Source organism: Denticeps clupeoides, chromosome 19 (genome assembly GCF_900700375.1).
Source record: "Denticeps clupeoides chromosome 19, fDenClu1.1, whole genome shotgun sequence".
NCBI classification, from domain to species: domain Eukaryota; kingdom Metazoa; phylum Chordata; class Actinopteri; order Clupeiformes; family Denticipitidae; genus Denticeps; species Denticeps clupeoides.
Window position 1 is genome coordinate 3,559,703 of NC_041725.1, and position 19,005 is coordinate 3,578,707.

The window sequence follows — 19,005 nt, forward strand, 5'->3', positions numbered from 1 at the left end:
TCGCCATGATGGCTACAGAGACTCCAGTATGGGACGCACCACCTCCGTTCCAGTTGAGGGCGGGGTTTATTTTCGTTTCCAGTGCACAACCACAATATTGAGGTTGACATGCAACATGCCATTTGCTCGGAAATTAGTTTTTGTTCTAGTCACCAGTACATTTCCAGATTTCACAGTATATGGTTACACGTTCCTTTATGGTACATAAGTACCACAATTCTCACCCTTAGAAAGAACCATTTTGTGAATCTTTCTTAGATCGTTCTTAGGTCAAGATATAAACTATAAATCACGCACATATGCAAAGACGGCAACACATATATGTAGAGAACATGTACCCTCCTTAACACACACACATCACGAGACATCCATCCTTCCTGTTCTGAGAAGTCTTGATTTAGAATTGGAGACGGTCACATCATTGTCAGACTACAAACATTGTGTAAGGCCTCCCCCTCTTCCAGCTTTTTTCCAAATTGGATCGATACTTAGCAAAGAAAGTGACCTTTTTCTAAGCCAGCTGATGGATGTGAAGGTTAAAAAAGGCATAACATATTTCAGGCAGCCACCAGCGACAGCCTCAGGAGAGAAGGAGTGGGAAGAGCAGCGAGACAGCGAGAGAGCAGACTGAAAGAGAGAGAGAGGGTGAAGGGTTTTTTTTCTTCATGTTTGGGTTGCAGTGTTCCTGATTTCACTTTTCATTTAACAGCCGGCAGCCCAGCTCCCTGACTTGGCCGTCTTCGGACTGGCGTTGAAGGAGAAATGTTATTAGATTGGAGATCATGCTTAATTGAATCGACCAGGATCGGTGGTGTAGCAGGAGCAGGGTTGGTTTGGAATAATGCTCTCACTTAGCGTAATCACTTCTCCAGTTACGAAGTTTCACCTACATTACCATTTTCCTGTCATGCATAGCTGTCAAAATATTATGAAAAATAATATAGTTATATGAAGACAGTAACTGTTCAGTATACAAGTTTCATAATTAATTTTATAAAAGCCTTCATTAGAGGGGAATGATCTGATGGTCTTAACACATTTTTAGATAAATAAAGATATTTTATAATTAAATAAATAAATTATTCAAATGAATAATAAATTAATCCCATCATATACCATTGTAGGTTCCCTTTACTGGAAGAATTGAAAAAATCTCAAAATACAAACGTATCCTATTATGTCCATCCTTAAATGTGTATGTGATTTTGTTCAAATTAACTCCAAATTGCAGTTACTGAGTGTGAGGTGAAATATTACCTGTCCTGAAGGCCTCCATGCCAGAAACAGAAAACTGCTTGTAGTCTGGTTCTAAGCACAGGACATTTGTAATTGTGATGATCATTGTGAGACAGATCGCCCACACATTTTATTCAGAAACAAGGTCTGCAGGACCTGCCATTCGTGAATGTTTTCTGTATATGAATTTTAAAATAAAGAGAATAGAAAATGGTGTTATTGTGAAAGAGTCAGAGCGCGCACGGCTCAACGTGCGTCACTGGTGCTGCTGATGCTCGCCGAGTGATATCAAGTCGCCATAGAAACTCCTCTTCTCGTGTGCTTTATACAGTAAATGATCACAATAAGTATAAATGATGGCCGGGCACTTTTGTGCAGTGTGGATGAGTCTGTGCGAGGGGGTGGGCTGTTGTTTACACAGAACTGTCACGTCGTTATAGTAACAGGGGCACTATGAATAACTCCAAAATATCGTTTCGTTTCAGAAAATAAGGAATTTGCTCCTTTGATGATTATTGTTCCTTTACTTCATTTAAAAGTTAGAGGTTATTTCCTGTTTTAGAGGGGGAAATAACAGGATGTGGAAACAGGTGTTGGTCGTCTGGGTTAAAGGTCATAGGAAGTATGCTCTTAACATTGTCTGAAGTCTCCCATAAGAAATGTACGAGACACAAAATTCTTTGAAGGCAGAGATTTTGGGAATAATTTTGGGAAACTTTCACTTAGGCAACGGCCAATGGCTGTGAGCTTGGACAGCAGCCTCTTAATGTGACACCACATGTCCGTCGCCCCGATTCCAGAGGGGCTCCGTACTCAGACACACTCCATGACAGCTGCACAATGTGTGGAGAAAAGCCAGCGACGGGATGGAGCGTCATCCCGCTTTCTCGGATCGTGCCACAACTCACCGAATCAAAATAGTGCTAAAATGCAACAACGTGCTGCTGCTGCTGGACTACGACACCCAGTGAGCGATGTTGCCAAATAGACTCCATGGAAAGGAGCCCAAACGTCCCAAAAACCCCGACATCTGCAGCCAGGTACCAGGAAAGGGGAACCCCAAATTCTGTATTTCTTCAAGCGTCCATGGTGAGCAGCAAGCAGTTATCTGGTCACATGCGCCCAAGTCTCTCTGAGGAGGACCGAGGTGTAGAATGTGCAGTGCTTGCAGAGTTGCGGGAAAGGTGCGTGGCTCATCTGATAAAGCCTATAATTACGCGCATTATTAACGAAGCCGGCAGCTCGTCTGCGGCAGGCGTCACGCCGCGCCCTTTCGCTCCCCGATTGTAGGTTGCGGCCTGTCATTACAGAGAGCAGCGAGCCCAGAAAAAAACACATAAACATACACTGATGAAGAATCCACGAATCACGAGCACTGCCCTCAGGCCGATTTAATTAACCGGACGCCGAGGTGGCCAGAGTGAAAAACAATGCACGGCCACTGAAAATCAATGGAGTGCAATCATGGAGTGACTGGTGATGATAATCACTTAAAGAGATTGGATGCGGGATCAATGCCTTCTCTAAAGGACCCTCGGGTCTGAATATTCTGAAGTTGGTGATCCAGAGGGGTTCTGGACCAAATATTATTCACATTTCACTATGCAACAGAATACAGAATACTGCAAAGGAGTTGTAGATAACTTTGGAATAATGTTTCATTCCTTTTTCTTTAAAGAACAATAAATTAAGTCCAGGACTGAATTTGATCACTGAATTTTACAATTACGGCAATCACATTACTGAATTAAGATCAGAAAGGACTTAATTACTGCTGAACCTTCACCCAAAGTGTCTGAGAATTGGATTACGTTGAAAGAGAAGCCTTCATCACTCGCCTCCACCCCTCTGAGGTGTTCCAGCTTTTTTCTCCACAGCCTGCAGGAGGAGATAGGGCTGCCAAAAGATGTGATCCTGTTTACAGAGCAGCTTGAGAAATCTGCATGGATCCCCGTCGCCAGGGTCACACATTAAGTCGGTCCATAGAAGGACCAGGCAGATGAGGTTACATCTGCAGCTTCTGGACAGGAAATCAACGTTGAAAAAAAAGAACCCCCTTTTCTTAAAGTTGGCCCAAAGGGGGGAAAAGAGACCTTTCCAAATAAAAAGCTTCCAAGTTTCCAATGTGTCATACAGTATATCTCTGCATATCAGAGATATGCAGCAGTATCCCTCTCCAGCAAAACTAACCATTTAATCTTCAAGCAACATGTAAGTTAAGTATGAATCAATTACCATATGCTATTTAAGTCTTCCAAATCGATATTGTGCAATCACTGTACAAAACAGTGTTCTCCAGGATCAGGAATGGGATGTAACAGAATAAATATAACTGATTTTAGAAAAGTCTGGGTACATAGAAATATTACAACAAACATGTTTTCTGTATTCCGTATGTAGTCATGTTACATTTTACAAGGGGGAATTTAAATACAGTAAAGATAGAAAATTACGTCTGCTGTAAAGTAGAAAATCTACATCTGCTTTGCATGCTCAAATGTGCATGTGGATGACAGTCAATAAAAATAATAAATCTAAAAATAAATTACTAGCCTTCAAAAAATGTTAATGAATCTTATATTTATGATGTTGCTGGGGCGTCCTCCATTTTGGCCTAAACTGGTTAGGGACTGTATTGCAGCATTTAATTAAACCCACGTTTGTAAAGGTGATGTGGCTGCTGGACGATAATTTATTTTTGATTGACATGGGCTCACCTGCTTGACGCGGTCGGGGTTCACGGTTGTCTGCGGCTGCAGTATGCTGACGGGCTCAGTTTTCTGTGCGCTCTGGGGCATCTCCCGCACCTTCTCTGCAATAAAGTTATGGACTCCATTCAGAGCCTCTACTGTGCCCTGGATCAGACAAACCCGCTCCGTCGTTCCTGGGGAGAGAGAATACAGAAGAGGGGATATTTAACACGGAACGTTGCCATGTTGGACCATAGTGGGACCAACGTGTGTGCTCCACATGTTCTTAATGATTGCTCCGAGCCCTGATATAAAAAAAACATTATTACTCCGTAGTAAATTTCCACAGTTTGCTTCCCCTTTTTTTTATTTTAACTGTCCGAAATTGCAGTGGTCGGCCGAGCCGGATGCCAGCTCACTGTTTAGTCATGTTTGCCATCTCATAAAATGGAGCATAATTTTCCCCTCACTTTCTGCTTGAATAATGGATTCTGGCCATTTATCCCGCTATTTCTCCCTCACCTCATCAATTTTTTTCATTTTTTTGATGAAATGCATGTTTGGATTTGATGCAGTTGTTTTTCTTCAGAATAGGAACCTACTGACTTGAAAGAACGAATGAAGTCCAGTGGAACCGGTACCAGTTTGAAGGGGTTTGTTGGATAAATGAAATCAGCGGACGTCACATGACTTTGAACATCTGCTGGGTGCCACGCTGTGGCGAGCGCACGAGGGCGATGGACCACTGGGGACAGCTGCAAAAACACAAACATGGATCGGCTGCTATTTTCGTGCCACCCATCCGCTGTGGCCATTATTAGTCTCACTCCGGCCTTCGTGTTCAATTAATTCAAACACGACGGCGCGTATCCTCTAATCTCCTCAGAGGGCGAACGGGACGCCTCCTCACCACCGGGTCCACGGGGCAGCGGGTCCGACGCTCAGCGGCGGTGTCCTGCAGGGCTTCAAAGTAAGCCCAACTCTGCTCGGCCTGCACTGCGTCTCTTATTCGCTCTTAATCCTTCCTCATTATGTTTTAGGGGACCGGGGAGGGTGTCTGGTGTCACACTTCATAGCAGCACAGCTGCCCTCAAGCACAAGCAAGTAGATTCCCCGCTACAAGAATAACACTCCTTGCCAAGCTACAGTAATGAGTGTCTGCGTGAGTCGAGGGAAAGGAACGCACATTCATGCTCTTATGAAAGTTAGGATAAAAATCTCTCCCTTTTTGTCCTCTGAAAATTGGTATTTCCGGCTTTAGAACACTATTCTGAGGTGTGTGTGTGTTTGTGTTAGGGTTGGATTCAAAGTTCTAAATATTTTGTACAGTGGAAGTGAGGACTCACCAGCTCATGGTGGGAAAAATTTAAAGCTCCCAATCTGCTGGGGTGGAGCAGATTATTAGAGCCGAGACCATCGGCATTGTTGTGGTAGTGATGTGTTTCCGCAACCAGCATTTAAAACCTAAAACAGGCCCTTGAACAAACGCTGCTGACACTATTTTGTGTTTTTAATGATACTTCAGTAAAAAAAAAATATTACAATAATAATAGCATTTTCATGATAAAGATCATTTTTGAGTAATATGATGGGAAAGATTGATTTATTAATTTCATATATAGCCATTGACTGGTAGATACATTAATATGCTTTGTTACATATTGCATTTGGTGTGTCTGTGTGTGTGTGTGTGTGTGTGTGTGTGTGTTTGTGTACTGCATGTAAGCAGCCAGGGGGGACTGAGGAGGACACACACTTTTCCCCAGAGGGAGTGTGACATTCTGATATGTTTATCTATTCTGTTTTTCTGTCCCACAGAGAACACAGGGACATACATTATCCCCACACACCCTTTGTGACTCATGCGGTTCGAGTCGGTCCAAGTTACTGCATGAACTACAGTGGTGACACGTTATTCAAGTGCTGGAAGGGAACCATCAACCATCTATGAATCAGATTTTTTTTATTATTATTTTACACAAAGACCATGAAATATAACCCCAGAATGATTCTTTCCAAACGACATTATCTACTTAGTGCAGTACGAAAACGTTTACAGTCCACTTGACCCGTGTCAGTGGTTGACTGAAAGGCTTTTTCTTTTCTTTTTCTGAGTCAGACGTTCCTCAAGCAGGGAGATGTCCTGGGAGTCCTGCAACACGTCACATCACACGCTCAGCCACGCTCCCCCTCCCGCCGCAGCAGCTAAAAGGTCTGGGTGGGTTTTCTACTGCGACCTTCGCTGAGGATTAAAATGGATTCCCGAGTAGAGAAAACAAGGCAGGAACTGTCTGGAAGCGTGGCTCCAGACTAAAAATGTTCATTAAAAGATTCTCATTACCAGGCACACTAACACCGCCAAACTGGGCGGCTTTCAGCTAATGTTCGGATAATGCATGTCCAGTGGTGGCCTAGCAGTTAAGGAAGCAGCCCCGTAATCAGAAGGTTGCCGGTTCGAGTCCCGAACCGCCGAGGAGCCACTGAGCAAAGCACCGTCCCCACACACTGCTCCCCGGGCGCCTGTCCTGGCTGCTCACTGCTGGTCAAAAGCAGAGGACACATTTCGTTGTGTCACCATGTGCTGTGACACAATGACAATCACTTCACTTTAAATAAAAAAATGGAACTATATGAACTGGCACATTATCATTACGTATTTGTTCATTTATTCAATTTTTTTCAATTCTTTTTAATACTCAACCCCATATATGGTATTTTTTTTCATTTTCTTATTCTAAATTCATTGATCTCAGCCCACACAACGACTTGATCATTTTACATCCTGGTGAGATATGTTAGTGAACTGATCCATATTGATCCATGTTGTGTCATGATGAAGGCGTCAATTGCCAGCAGTAATGGATGCCGAGATATTCTTTCAGGGTGGGTGGGATCAATCCTGATCTACAAGGCCAAACCACAACACAGCAGTGACCCTAGCAGTGTGAAAAAGTCAAGAGCTAATCAGGTAAATATTAGCTCTGCAATATTATCTTGGTCTCTGTTTTACCTTGAACTCATCCCCATGTAAAAAATGCAAAACAGAACTGGAGCAATGAATTAGAGCAATTAAATAAAGACTGAAGAGAGGTCGTTCCCGTCTCTCTCTTTCACCCTTGCTGTTTCTATCCCTCTCTCTCTTGTCATTTACAAAGTGCTGACTACAATCAGGAGCTCTGAGGCAAGGAGGCGGGGGGGATTGATGGATCTCCGACCCCTTGGAAGCGAGTACCTTGGGCTCAATAACCAATTAAAATCCCCGCTGCTGGGACAGGGGACCCGTCCACCCAGCCTCCACCAGAGAATATGACGGGGTGAGAGCTGCATTTTGAGTGAAGGCGGGGCCCCGGCCCTCCGACTCCAAGCCGTGGCCCCAGAGAGTCCTGGAACACTCGACCCTGCCCCGCGGCTACAGATGTTTCCTGGCTTTAGGTTGAGAGGAAGAGAGAGAGCAACTTGCCCAGGGTGAGGGAAACGGGTGAGGAGCCTGGAGAGGAAGCGGGAGAGGGACACCGCGGGGACAGAGCGAGGCAGAATGGAAACAGGCGTCGCCCTTTCCTCCTGTCGGCCCGTCACACACAGCTGATCGGTATCTTTAAACACACGGGCCTCGTGGGAGTGGAGGCGTATTGTGCGAGTTATGAGCGCCCACAACACGTTACAATGTAGCATTGTGTCATATGCCTAAACCAAACCGCATCTCCACACACGCAATATGCAATTGTCCCTAACACGCGAGATGTAGCCGCTTCGTCACTGTGTGTGTTTCTGAGAGGGTGACGGAGGTCAATCCATACACATGAATGAGCGCTGTCACCAAGGCAACGGGCAGACCCCTTGAAAATATTATGGGGCAGCTGCTGATGACGCAATGTGTTATTATTTTAACATGGAGAGGCTGGGTCTGACACCGTGTTGCATGTGTTTATGTAATCAGGCAAGAACGGGGGCGAGGCGGAGGGGATGTGGGAAATTTGGAAAATGGCTTCCATGTGAAATCATTACATGTCTTAAAAAGAGTGTACAGTGTCTGTGCATGACACAGAGTGGGCATGAGGTCACCAGTAGTGTGTGTGTGTGTGTGTTTTTATTTATTAAGTTGGTTAAGGCTGAATATCCTTATAAGGAGTGGGGAATGTGTGTGATCACATGCAGAATATAATGTAATAATCAACCATAGAAGGCACACAAAATGTGTGTGTGAGAAAGTGAGTTCCCAGTGTGTGTGTGTGTGTGTGTGTGTGTGTGTGTGTGTGTGTGTGTGATTTTCGGGAGTAACACCTTGTGGACTACACAGCCCACTTCTCACACGGACCCCATTTTGCTCGAGAACAACAGAGGAAGACTAAGACAAGTCTCAAAAGAATAACTAAAGACTTGGAAGAAAGAGTGGATTCCTCCGCAGTGATGTCACTCATGTTGAGGGTCCTGGGCTTTCTCTCTCTCCCCCACCCTCTCTCTGTTCTCCCCTCCGTTTTTTCTCCTTGCTTGCAGGAGAAAGTGCGCGCGCGCACACACACACACACACACACACTTGCAGCGGCCTTTACAGAACCGTGTCGCCAGGGATACAGGCGCATGTGGTGCAAACAGCTGAAGCGATGGCGTCTTCTCTACAGCTTGAAGCTCACGCTGCACACGCCTCCCCCCTCCCCTCCTCACGTTCTCGCACTCCGGCGAGAGCTTCGCGGCGAGAGACGGCTCTTTATTCCACACATGCAACCTGGCAATAAAAAAACGCCTCGAACCTGGAGTGGTTGTTGCATTCATCTCACATTCCGACCAAACATCGCAGATCCCTACTGTTGACATTTCGCCAAAATGCCTTCCACTGACATTTGCATCAAGCCGCCCTGCCCGTATCGTATGGAGGAAGACAGGACGTACGCAGCTGCTGGTGTGTAGATTAAAGAGAGGATCTGAAGCCTGGGGAGCCAATCAGAGCGCTCTGTCCCAAGCCCCGAGGCTGTGTAGTGATTCAGGGGGTATAAGGGTTTCAGACGTACCATGAAACTGCACCACAGCTAGGGCCCGATGATGATGTGGGAAACGTGTGCGGAATCGCAGAATCCAACAAATAAAAGGGTGCTTATAGCCTAGTGGGTAACACGCTCGCCTATGAACCAGAAGACTCAGGTTCAAATCCCACTTACTACCATTGTGTCCCTGAGCAAGACACTTAACCCTGAGTGTCTCCAGGGGGGGACAGTCCCTGTAACTACTGATGGTAAGTCGCTCTGGATAAGGGCGTCTGATAAATGCTGGAAATGTAAACACTACACGTGTTTCCGGTTGAGGCGGGACGTTCACACACCGACACAATGCGATGGCAAAGAAGCAGTCGGTGGCGAATCTGGACCACTTTCCCGATCGGTTCCACGCATGGGCGCACATACACAACGGTTAGGCTTGGCTCACGGAAACAGAAAATTACAGAATTTGACTCTTAGTGCTAAGTTTAAAGCGAAAACAATACCCAAACATTTTCTTGAGAATCGGAAGAACAACAAAGGAAAGAATCAAACTCACGCCAGCAAACAAATCAGCTGATTCAAAGCGTGGTCTTAATATCATGGTTCCAGTTCATTATGCAGGCAAGCACAACTTTTTTTGTACTCGAGGTCAACCCAATGTTTATTTATTTGGTTTCAAATGTGGAGCACTTTTATTTTACAAAAGGTAGAATGTGTATTAATGTGAAATTGTTTTTTTGCATGAAATGCACATATTATTTTGCATGTAAATGGTTTAGAAAAGCAAACAGTAAATGCCCAAGCACTTTATTGAACAGTGATTAAATGTGATTAATTATATTGCATTTGCCCTTTTTTTCCAAAATCACAGTTTTACTTTATTATAAAATTCGGGCAATATAAACACTTTTTTGTCATTTTGTATATGTGTTTTCTTTATTTTCATGACCATTTACATTGGTAGATTCTCACTGAAGTCATCAAAACTATGTACTTAACAAAAAGTTTTCCGTTATTTCACCTTTGTTCGTTAAGTCACATGATAAAACACATGAGAACTTGTGTCCAAACTTTTGGCCTAAATTATGTATGAAAATGTAATGGTATGCCTAATGAATGTTCATGTCTCTTTATAATACACAACTCAGCCCTGATTTAGTGTCAGTGAGCGCGTCCAGAACCTCAGCAATATGAGTTCCTCTACAGATGAAAGAGTATTTCACCCAGCCCATCCCGAAACACGGCAACGATGATTTGCAGTGAGAAGAGTGTAAAGTGGGACCAGGGTGTAAAATCCTAAGATGCTTCGTTCCTGGCTCCTTGTTAGAGCCGGGCCACTTTTTTAAAGAGATGGCTTGTGGCTGACACTAATGCATCTCAACTGCATCTCAGACAGGAACTTCACACACGTGCAGTCATTTAAAATGTGATCTGCTCCAGCTTGAATCTCTATATCGTCTACTGCTTAAATATATCTGTGGCCACACACGCACTCACTCTCTTTCCTATGCTGTAACCAACACACACACACATAGAGAGAGTCCAACACAATCTCCCTGCAGCTCTGTGTAGTAAATGGAGCTGGTGTGAATTCCTGGTCTGCACAGATGACACCAACAGTGATTGATGGGCTTCTACACTGAGAGAGAGAGAATTGTGTGTGTGCGTGTGTGTGTGTGTTTGTATTTACATAGGACGCAGTCTGATCTTCCACCCCCAAACCTCCTATTCCATAAACCTCTAGGGTGCCACGCAGCACAGACAACCTAATTAAGAATCATCCCCCTTTCCACCACCCGACCCACCATGCATCAATAATGAAGGAGTCTCTCAATGTCTGACTGATGAACGAGGGGGGGAGGGAGGAAGATAGAGAGCGAGAGAACATGCAGGGCTGTCTCTATCTCCAGAGTCCTCTGATCTTAGCAAACATGGATCACAACAAACCCCTCTACCCACCCAGGTACTGACACATGTCATCCGTGACCTCAAATGACATTCTATTCTATTCTATTCTGTTTTATTCTATTCTATTCTGTTTTATTCTATTCTATTCTATTCTATTCTAATCTGCATAGAATTCTCCAGTATGTCTAAAAAGTGGTATTTATGCATCGTTTCTCCAGTGTTCTCTATGTAAGAGCATTTATCATGATGTTAGAATGCCGCGTCCACAGCTCTCTTTTTCACGCTGGCTCAGGTACTGCTCACTCTCGTCAGCAGATAAGATCATATACCAATGATTGAAATGAAAGAAACAAATAAAACCTTACAGATTTTATACATATAATCTATTACTTTTTGAAACATACTTGAAAGTGTGCATTGTTTAATGTTCTAATTGACATATTTGACACAAATATGGCAGGCTGGACAACTTAACAACTGAACAATTTAGTTTATGTTTTATAATCTTACTGTTAGATTAAATTGAAATTAAAAGCACTTGTTTAGGGATTTTCATTAGGCTACAGTACCCCAACAACACATAGGAGATATAAAAGGACCAAAAAAATGTTTCCAAGGATCACCATTTGGTCCTTATCATATTTTCTTACATTACACTTCTCCTCCTTCTAACACATGACCTACCTGATAGGGAGTGTGTATATGGGTGTGTATGCAAATGTGTGTGTGTTAGCAGTAGCAATGTAACTATACATGGTGATAATGACATGTTTGACATTTCCAGTAGAACAGATAAGACACACACCATCAGACAATATCATCCAGGCACAGGCATATGGAAGCACACACACACACACACCCTTAAACACATCTCTCAGCCCTTCCCACCCGGACCCTGCCTGTCCTCAGCTCGTTGAGAGCATCTCCCTCTGGAGGAGTCTGGTTCCATACAAGTGAGCCGCCCAAACACCACACCTGTTCCGACCGGCCCCCGTCCATCAGAATCTGTCTAAACTCCGGTTGGGGAGGGGGGGCTAATTCACGTCAGGTGGCCTGGCTCCAACATGTCACCCCAACCAAAGCTCCTGCACCACCGCTGGCTCCGCTTTCTAAACTCTTTTAATTGTGACATTTGTCTGGAAGCAGGAGCACTGATCTGGGATCAGTGGTTTCCCAGTGAGCCCTTGGTTGACTAGTCTGGTCCCAGTTCGGCTCTCCTTGTGCACATCCCATCCAGCTGCCTCGCAGGCGGCTTGGCAAGGACTCCCCCGGCCTTCCTGCTCGTACCAAGGCCTTATCGCTGCCTCCCAGCCTGTCTGAGTTTCCATCTCCAACCTCAATCCTTATCGCACCCTCTCTCTCGCTCCTGTTTTCCACCTGGACCAGCCTCTCTTTCCTCTCTTAAGATTTATTTCATGGCCTTCTGGTGGCCATCACCGAGATTTTGCTGAAGTCCTGCGGGTTTTATTGCCTCGGCAGAGCGTGTCACGAGCTTTGAGCGCTTTTATTGTTTTTCTTCTTCCTTTCTGTTTTCCTTTTGCTCTTTTACTTGTATTAATCTGCAGTGGGTTTACTCAACAGATGACCTTATCCATGGAGACAGAGAATGCTTGCCATTTTACATCATACACAATCTGTTCTCTATTTTATGCAGCTGGAATTTCAGTGAGGCAATGGGGCTGCCGGAGCCAACCGAGGCCCTGAGCACAGAAACACGGCGAGCATCACCCTTCCACGCTCAAGCGCAGCACGCTCAGTCCAAGAAGCAGAGCTGCGGCGGAAAAAAACTAGCCGGGCCTAGTTCGGGAGGGGGATCGCCTTAACGCTTGTACGGGAACAAAAAGGTGCAATTTATTTTAAAATGGCAGAGACGGTGGTGCACACAGAGGAAAGCAGATGTTCGCGGCTGAGCTTCTCCATATGGGCATCGAATGCTTCGACTGAAAATGACATTCATTCTTTTACGGGGAGTTTTCCCTTCAGATTATGTCATAAAGCGATGGGTTCAGACGCACACTTTATTGCAGGTAAGCGGTTCGGCAGACATGCTAACTTTAGGAGGCCTCTCTGTACGGAGCTAAAAACGTGTGCGACAGTGTGTGTGTGTGTGTGTGTGTGTGTGTGTGTGTGTGTGTGTGTGTTTGCGCCCGATGATCGAAGAGGAGGCACAGAGAGGGTTGGCTCTGTTCTCCAGTGCAGCAGCGAAGCTTTTAAAGTTGGCTTTCGGCCACTGCTAAGATGCTGGCACGCGGTCTGAGGCGCTAGCCAGCCTCTGTGATGCTACGCTCTGAGAAGAGAGGAAAGGATGAGGAAGGGGGAAGGAAGGATCCTCAAAAGCAGCCTTCTACTCCTGCACCTGCCTGCAGCGGAGGCATAGAGGAGGTGAGGGGGTTGAAACTAGGGTTGCCAATTCCGGGACATCCCGAGTTGTGGGTGGATTTGATTTGTCGCTTTCGGGGCAGCTCCAGTCCCGTATTCCGATCACAGCCTGGTCGCTCAATAGTCGACTCCTGTAAGCAGGCAAAGCTCATGCAAACGTGCCTATGATTGTTCCAGGGGTGCCGCATCCTTTAGAAAATCCATCAATTTATAAAGAGCTATTATTATGGCCCGGTGAAATGAAGCGCTGATAACTCACAAACTGCTCTGCAGGTTCTCTTTCTAGGGTTGAGAAAGTTGGTAACCCTGGTTGAAAGTGGTGATTGTAAGGGACGGTGTGTTTTACTTTGGTGACTACTGTTGGGAAAGTCCACTCAAAAACCTGTCTGTTGAGGTCCTCCCTGCATGCATCACACCCAGGTCAGAACATGTAAAACCTATAAAAAAAACTACATTCATGTAATGTCTAGTCACAAACTGTAATACTGATACTACAGACTCTTAAATCTCTTTAATCCATAACTCTTTCATTGTTTTATCACGCATTGCAGCCCTCTGAATCATAACCGAATCACATGGCATTGCTTCTAATGAACCCCACCCTACACAGGAGAACTATAATTAATTATTATCTCTCTCTCTCTCTTTCTGGAGGAAGCCCCGTCCTCTTCAGCTTCTGGATGTGTTAGATGGGCTCCAGCTACGGAGGGCTGAGAAAACAGCAATTAGTAATCAGGAAAATAGCAATTAGCTATCGGCCGGATGCTCTGCTGTGTCTTTCCTCAAGAAAACAAAGCGAGTAGGCCAGGAAATCAAGACAAAGTCACGCAATGCGGTGTTCTCTAATGTGCTAATATAGAATATTAATATAAAATATACATAGTCTAATACACGCTGCACCTTAACTGGTCACCCATCAGCAAACACGTCCAAGCTTCCAAGCAGAACAAACATGGAGGAGGGTGACCAGAAGGCCTTATTAGGACCAGGTCTGGTTGAACAAGCCACAAAAATGTGACCAGGTTATTGTTGTGTACAATAATCTTTCAAATGTGCTTTGGTCGTGGGTCTCCGTCCAGCCGTAATTACCACGGCGACGCAGACTGCGCGTGTTGGAGGTGGGGGGGGGGGGGGGTCCAACAGCTGACAGCTTTGTGGACATTTACAGAAATGAATCAGGCTGCATGCAAGTTTGAGTGTGTGTGTGTGTGTGTGTGTGAGAGGGGGATTTCTGGGAGGAGGTGTCATTCGGGGGATTAGAGAAATTGGTTGCCAGTGGTGGGAGGGGCGGGTGAGAGGACAGGAGGCAGCTGCAGATCCCGGACCCTTGTGGAGGAGGGTGGGTGTTTGGGGCGGGGAGGAGTGGGGGTGGTAACAGAGGGGCAGCTTTGTCCCCCTCTGAGAAAAGAGTCCTCAAAAAAAAATGCAAAAAAAAAATGCAGCTTGGAACCCCGATTGTTCCTTTTGTCCGCACCCCGGTGCTTTTGGTTTTTAAAGAAGGTGCCCCGCTTCCTCTCTAAAAGACAATGCAGAGGAGTCCACTGCTGAGACGAAGAGCAGAACTCACGGCGCTCCCGAATCGCATCACTAAAGAGCCACGCTCATTAAATGATTTAGCACTCGGGAGCTTTTTTTATGCCCTGGCCCCAGGTCGTTGCCACAGCAACGATGCACGCCAAGTGCCCATTGTGGCGAATGCCATAATCATAGAACCGAGCGCTCTCATGGGGTCCTCAGAGACCCATGTGCATACACGATGGGGACAGCGCGTGTTGGGGTGACCAGATGGCCTTATTAGCATAGCCGTATTTGATTGCCATTAAAGATGTTAGCTATTTATATTAATACACAATGAAAAGCTGCTATTTTACTGTTTTCAGCAGTTAAATTGTTCAGGAAGCGCTATCTAATAGTGTAAAACACAACTAATGAATGATCTACAAGCGAAATTTTACAGATGGAGAACAACAATGTATTGATGGCCAAAAAACAATAGCAGAACAGGATCTCATTCTCTAAACACACAGTGTCATTATTTAATGACAAAAAAGGAAATTCTGCAATAAATGGTTTAGATAAATCGAAATTTTATTCAAAGTTTGATATAGGGGCTTTTGCTTGCGGTTTGGATCAACAGTGATTTTGTATTCACTTGTTTGTAATAGAGCCTAAGACTTTTGCACAAGACTGCATGTCAGGCCCTGCTGCTGTTTGCAGTAAATAGCCATAAAGAAACATGAGGACATCTAGAGAGATAATGTCGTACATATGGTTTGATCTTAGAAACATTTGAATTTTACCTCTGGAAGATATTTTTTTTTTAAATGATAGAACATGCCCAAATGAGATCCCTTAAAGCCCTCCTTTGGGAAGTGCTTTGTTTTTTTCTGGGTCTGAACAAAATCAGGATGGCTGAGGAAGCAGCGGATTTTCTGATGAGCTCGTCAGAAAAGGCACAGAGAATGACGGAGAGAAAGCCAGAAGAGGAGGACGCCTGCCTTGCTCAGATACATTCATCAAGCCCAACTGTGCTGACGGGGGGAGACAGGGACACAAAGGCAGCCCCGTCTTACGTAACTTTTTTTTTAAGCTCTCAGCATCTATTAATATGATGCGTCTTATTGTACGGAGGCTAACGCATGTCACGTTAAATCGTGAAAATATAATTTCAGATGTACGTACCATTGGCATTCTTGTAGTAAGAACACGTTCACCTGATCATCTGAAATCATATTTTCACGATTTAATGCTGCACAATGGACACTCCCTGTCAATATTCAGCACATTTTGCCAGAGCTGGCGCGTTAGCTGATGAGCTCTTGAGTTAGTTAATTATGAATAATTTTTGTGTTTACAGATCCATGACGTGAAAAAAATTCTTTAACCATCTGTTTTGATCAGCTTTTAAATCTGTTATGTTCCTTTCTTTAAAAACCAAAGTACCGTCCCCACACACTGCTCCCTGGGCGATGGTTAAATGCAAGAGGACACATTTCGCTGTGTCACCGTGTGCTGTGCTGCAGTGCATCACAATGACAATCACTTCACTTTCACTTTCAGAAGATGGAATGAACCGGAACAAGCGTACTTTCAAAACACATGGGAGCTTGGAGCCTACAAGTTCCCAAGGATGATCATTACAGTGCCATCAAAACACACAGATACGCACACTTTACTCTTCAGGCAGATGGGAAACCCCATCCTCCACTCTTAAGAAGCAGATCGGTCACAATGTCAAAGACGCCATTGTCATTAAGAGTGGCCCACCACTGTCTATTGTGCTTCCCAGTTGGCCCCCTTCATCGACCATTCGAACCACTGGAAGCGTAATTGGTTCCCTCCCTCCCTTTTCTCTTTCGTCGCCTCCTTTCTCCTCTTTCCCTTTCTCGCTCCAGCCTCTTATCACTTTGTTCAGCATGCAGGCTTTCTCCGAGCAGATGCGCTACAGAAACCACTTCTTACTCTCTCAAAGTTACGGTTTGGAGGGTGTCTGCCGTTGGGATGAAACTCGCACACGTGCTTGCATGGTGACAGAATGTGCCGAGCCTAAGCCCGGTTGCCGCGGCAGTTGTGCCGTAGCCCTCATGAGAAGACGGCACAGCTGGGAGACCTTTGTCATGTCAGGCACAAAAGGAGGATAGAGGCAGCCTATTTTTTGACTCCCTGCACATTATACTGCGCTGTAATCCAACACACACACACACACACACAAATCCCCCCTCCCCCATATAAGCCATCCACAGCACAGTTGTAGCCAATCAGGATGAAGTTTTTGTTTGACTGGACGTATCAGTGTTGTCCCATTGGTGGACAAAATTGACGTTCGGGGACGGGCCTGACCCTAAAAACTGTGCGGCCCGTGAGCTGTATCTGTTACTGGAGATTCTGCTAAGTCATTACCGTCTCTGGTTATACAGAGACACAGCATCATATGAGAGTTTTGCCGAATTCGCTAAATCACTTGTATAGGAGCTGGAAGATGATATTGAAATAATTTTCATTTTGCCTCCTTTTTGAAGCCACCCCATGTATTTTATTTAAAAATGTTATTATATTCACGTTACCTTGGTGAGCAGTGGGCAGCCATGACAGCCGCCCGGGAAGCAGTGTGTGGGGACGATGCACCTCAGTGGCACCTTAGCAACCTCCCAATTACGAGTCTGTTTCCGTACCCGCTAGGCCACCACTGCCACTAGTTGTTAGAAATGGGACGAGGCAGAGCAGAATTCAACATCTCCATTCTAACATGCATACCATCAGTTCCCACGACTGACTGCAGTGTCTCGTCACAAAGATTGTAATGAATAGATTATAACAGATCATACTTTCTGTCTGCAGCTGTTTCTGGCAGTTCTGCTTTAGCCGCTAAAGGCCAGAAAACTGTGAGATGGGAGAACGTGATCTAAATATGGAGCAGGAAATTAGAGCTGTTCCATCTACAGACTCTCGACCTGACCTATTTACCATTCATCTGAAGGAATAAACAGCGTCTGGCTACGTGGAAGATCAATGGCCATATCTGTGATTGTGTGGGGAGGCGCGGACTTGGCCGTCCCCACAGAATTGACCTCCGCTATATCTGCGCGGTTCTATTTGCAGATGGTCCCAGAGAGCTCTTTCATTATATCTGAGTAAAAAGCCACATATGGTGCCTGAACGAAGCCCTGCGTCCCTGAGAGAGGAGGATAGGGAGCGAGAGGCTGAGAAGGAGATGTGAAAATTATTTTTTTCATCGTGTATACTATTCCGTGATTTATACGTGAAGTAAAGGAAACCAATTAGGCATTACAGTTTGCAAGATGTCCTGCTCTGCCATTGATTAGCTATGTCTTGTACTGATCTGATTGATCGGCTTCATCGGCTGTTGAAGCCTTTTTTCACAGTACAGGCCAGCTGTGTGTGAGGCGAGGCTAAAGCCCTCGACCTGAGACTGGAGACACAGTTCTGTTGCGTGTTTGGTGAGGACAACGATAGGATACCGTGACTGAAAACACTCAAACAGTCATCAATTTGAATATTTGGTGAGTATTAATATACAACCAAAACCCTTTTTATAGTTTTTTTTTTCTAGAAATGATGGATGGATGGAATTCATTTTCAGTTCTTCCAGCGACCTCTCTCATTGGGCGGCTTCATTCAAGCCATGTGCTGACTGGTCAGTCTCATTACGCACACGTCATCAGCGTTAACTGGAAGCTGCAAGATGACAAACTAGTCAAAGCACAAACACTTTAACCCTGAAACAACCAAACATTGTTTTTTTTTTAAATGTTTTAAGGCAAATAAAAAAGACTGAATGGAAATTCAGATAATGTCCGCGTCTTTGTTCCATGAATTAAAAGCATTAATGAAGTATAGTAATTGGATAATCTACTCTTGCCTGCAGATTTAAGGGGATAAACTGGCATCAACTAGTAAAAACAATCAGAGCAGTCATGGAAGAACAAGACAGTGATGAGGGAATGAATCCGGACCTGGGTCACTGACACACACTCAGACCTACGTAGGGCCACCAAACCGGAGGACGCGGAGGAAACCCGCACCGACATGGGACAAGAGCAAGCAAACTCGAAACACACAAAAAAAACCTAGGGCCTGGACTCAAACCTGTGACCTTGGAGGTGTGAGGCCACCGCATTATCCGCTGTGACACAGGAAATTAATTGGACTCTAACCGGAAGGTTGGAGGTTTGAACCTCGACCACTGGGACCCACTGCCTTTCATGGCTGCCCGCTGCTCACCAAGGGTGACACGCATGTCATTGTGTCACCGTGTGCTGCAGTGTTTCACAATGACAATCACTTCACTTTCACTTTCC

General features: G+C 45.0%; 1 protein-coding gene across 1 annotated transcript in view; it reads right to left on the reverse strand.

Annotated features, from left to right (window-relative positions):
* nova2 (NOVA alternative splicing regulator 2) overlaps positions 1-19,005 on the reverse strand; it is a 43,502-nt gene that overhangs the window by 14,293 nt on the left and 10,204 nt on the right. Inside the window, exon 4 of the mRNA XM_028961300.1 lies at positions 3,954-4,120. Within this exon, the coding sequence (XP_028817133.1) occupies positions 3,954-4,120 (167 nt within the window). The remainder of the gene's footprint in view (positions 1-3,953; positions 4,121-19,005) is intronic.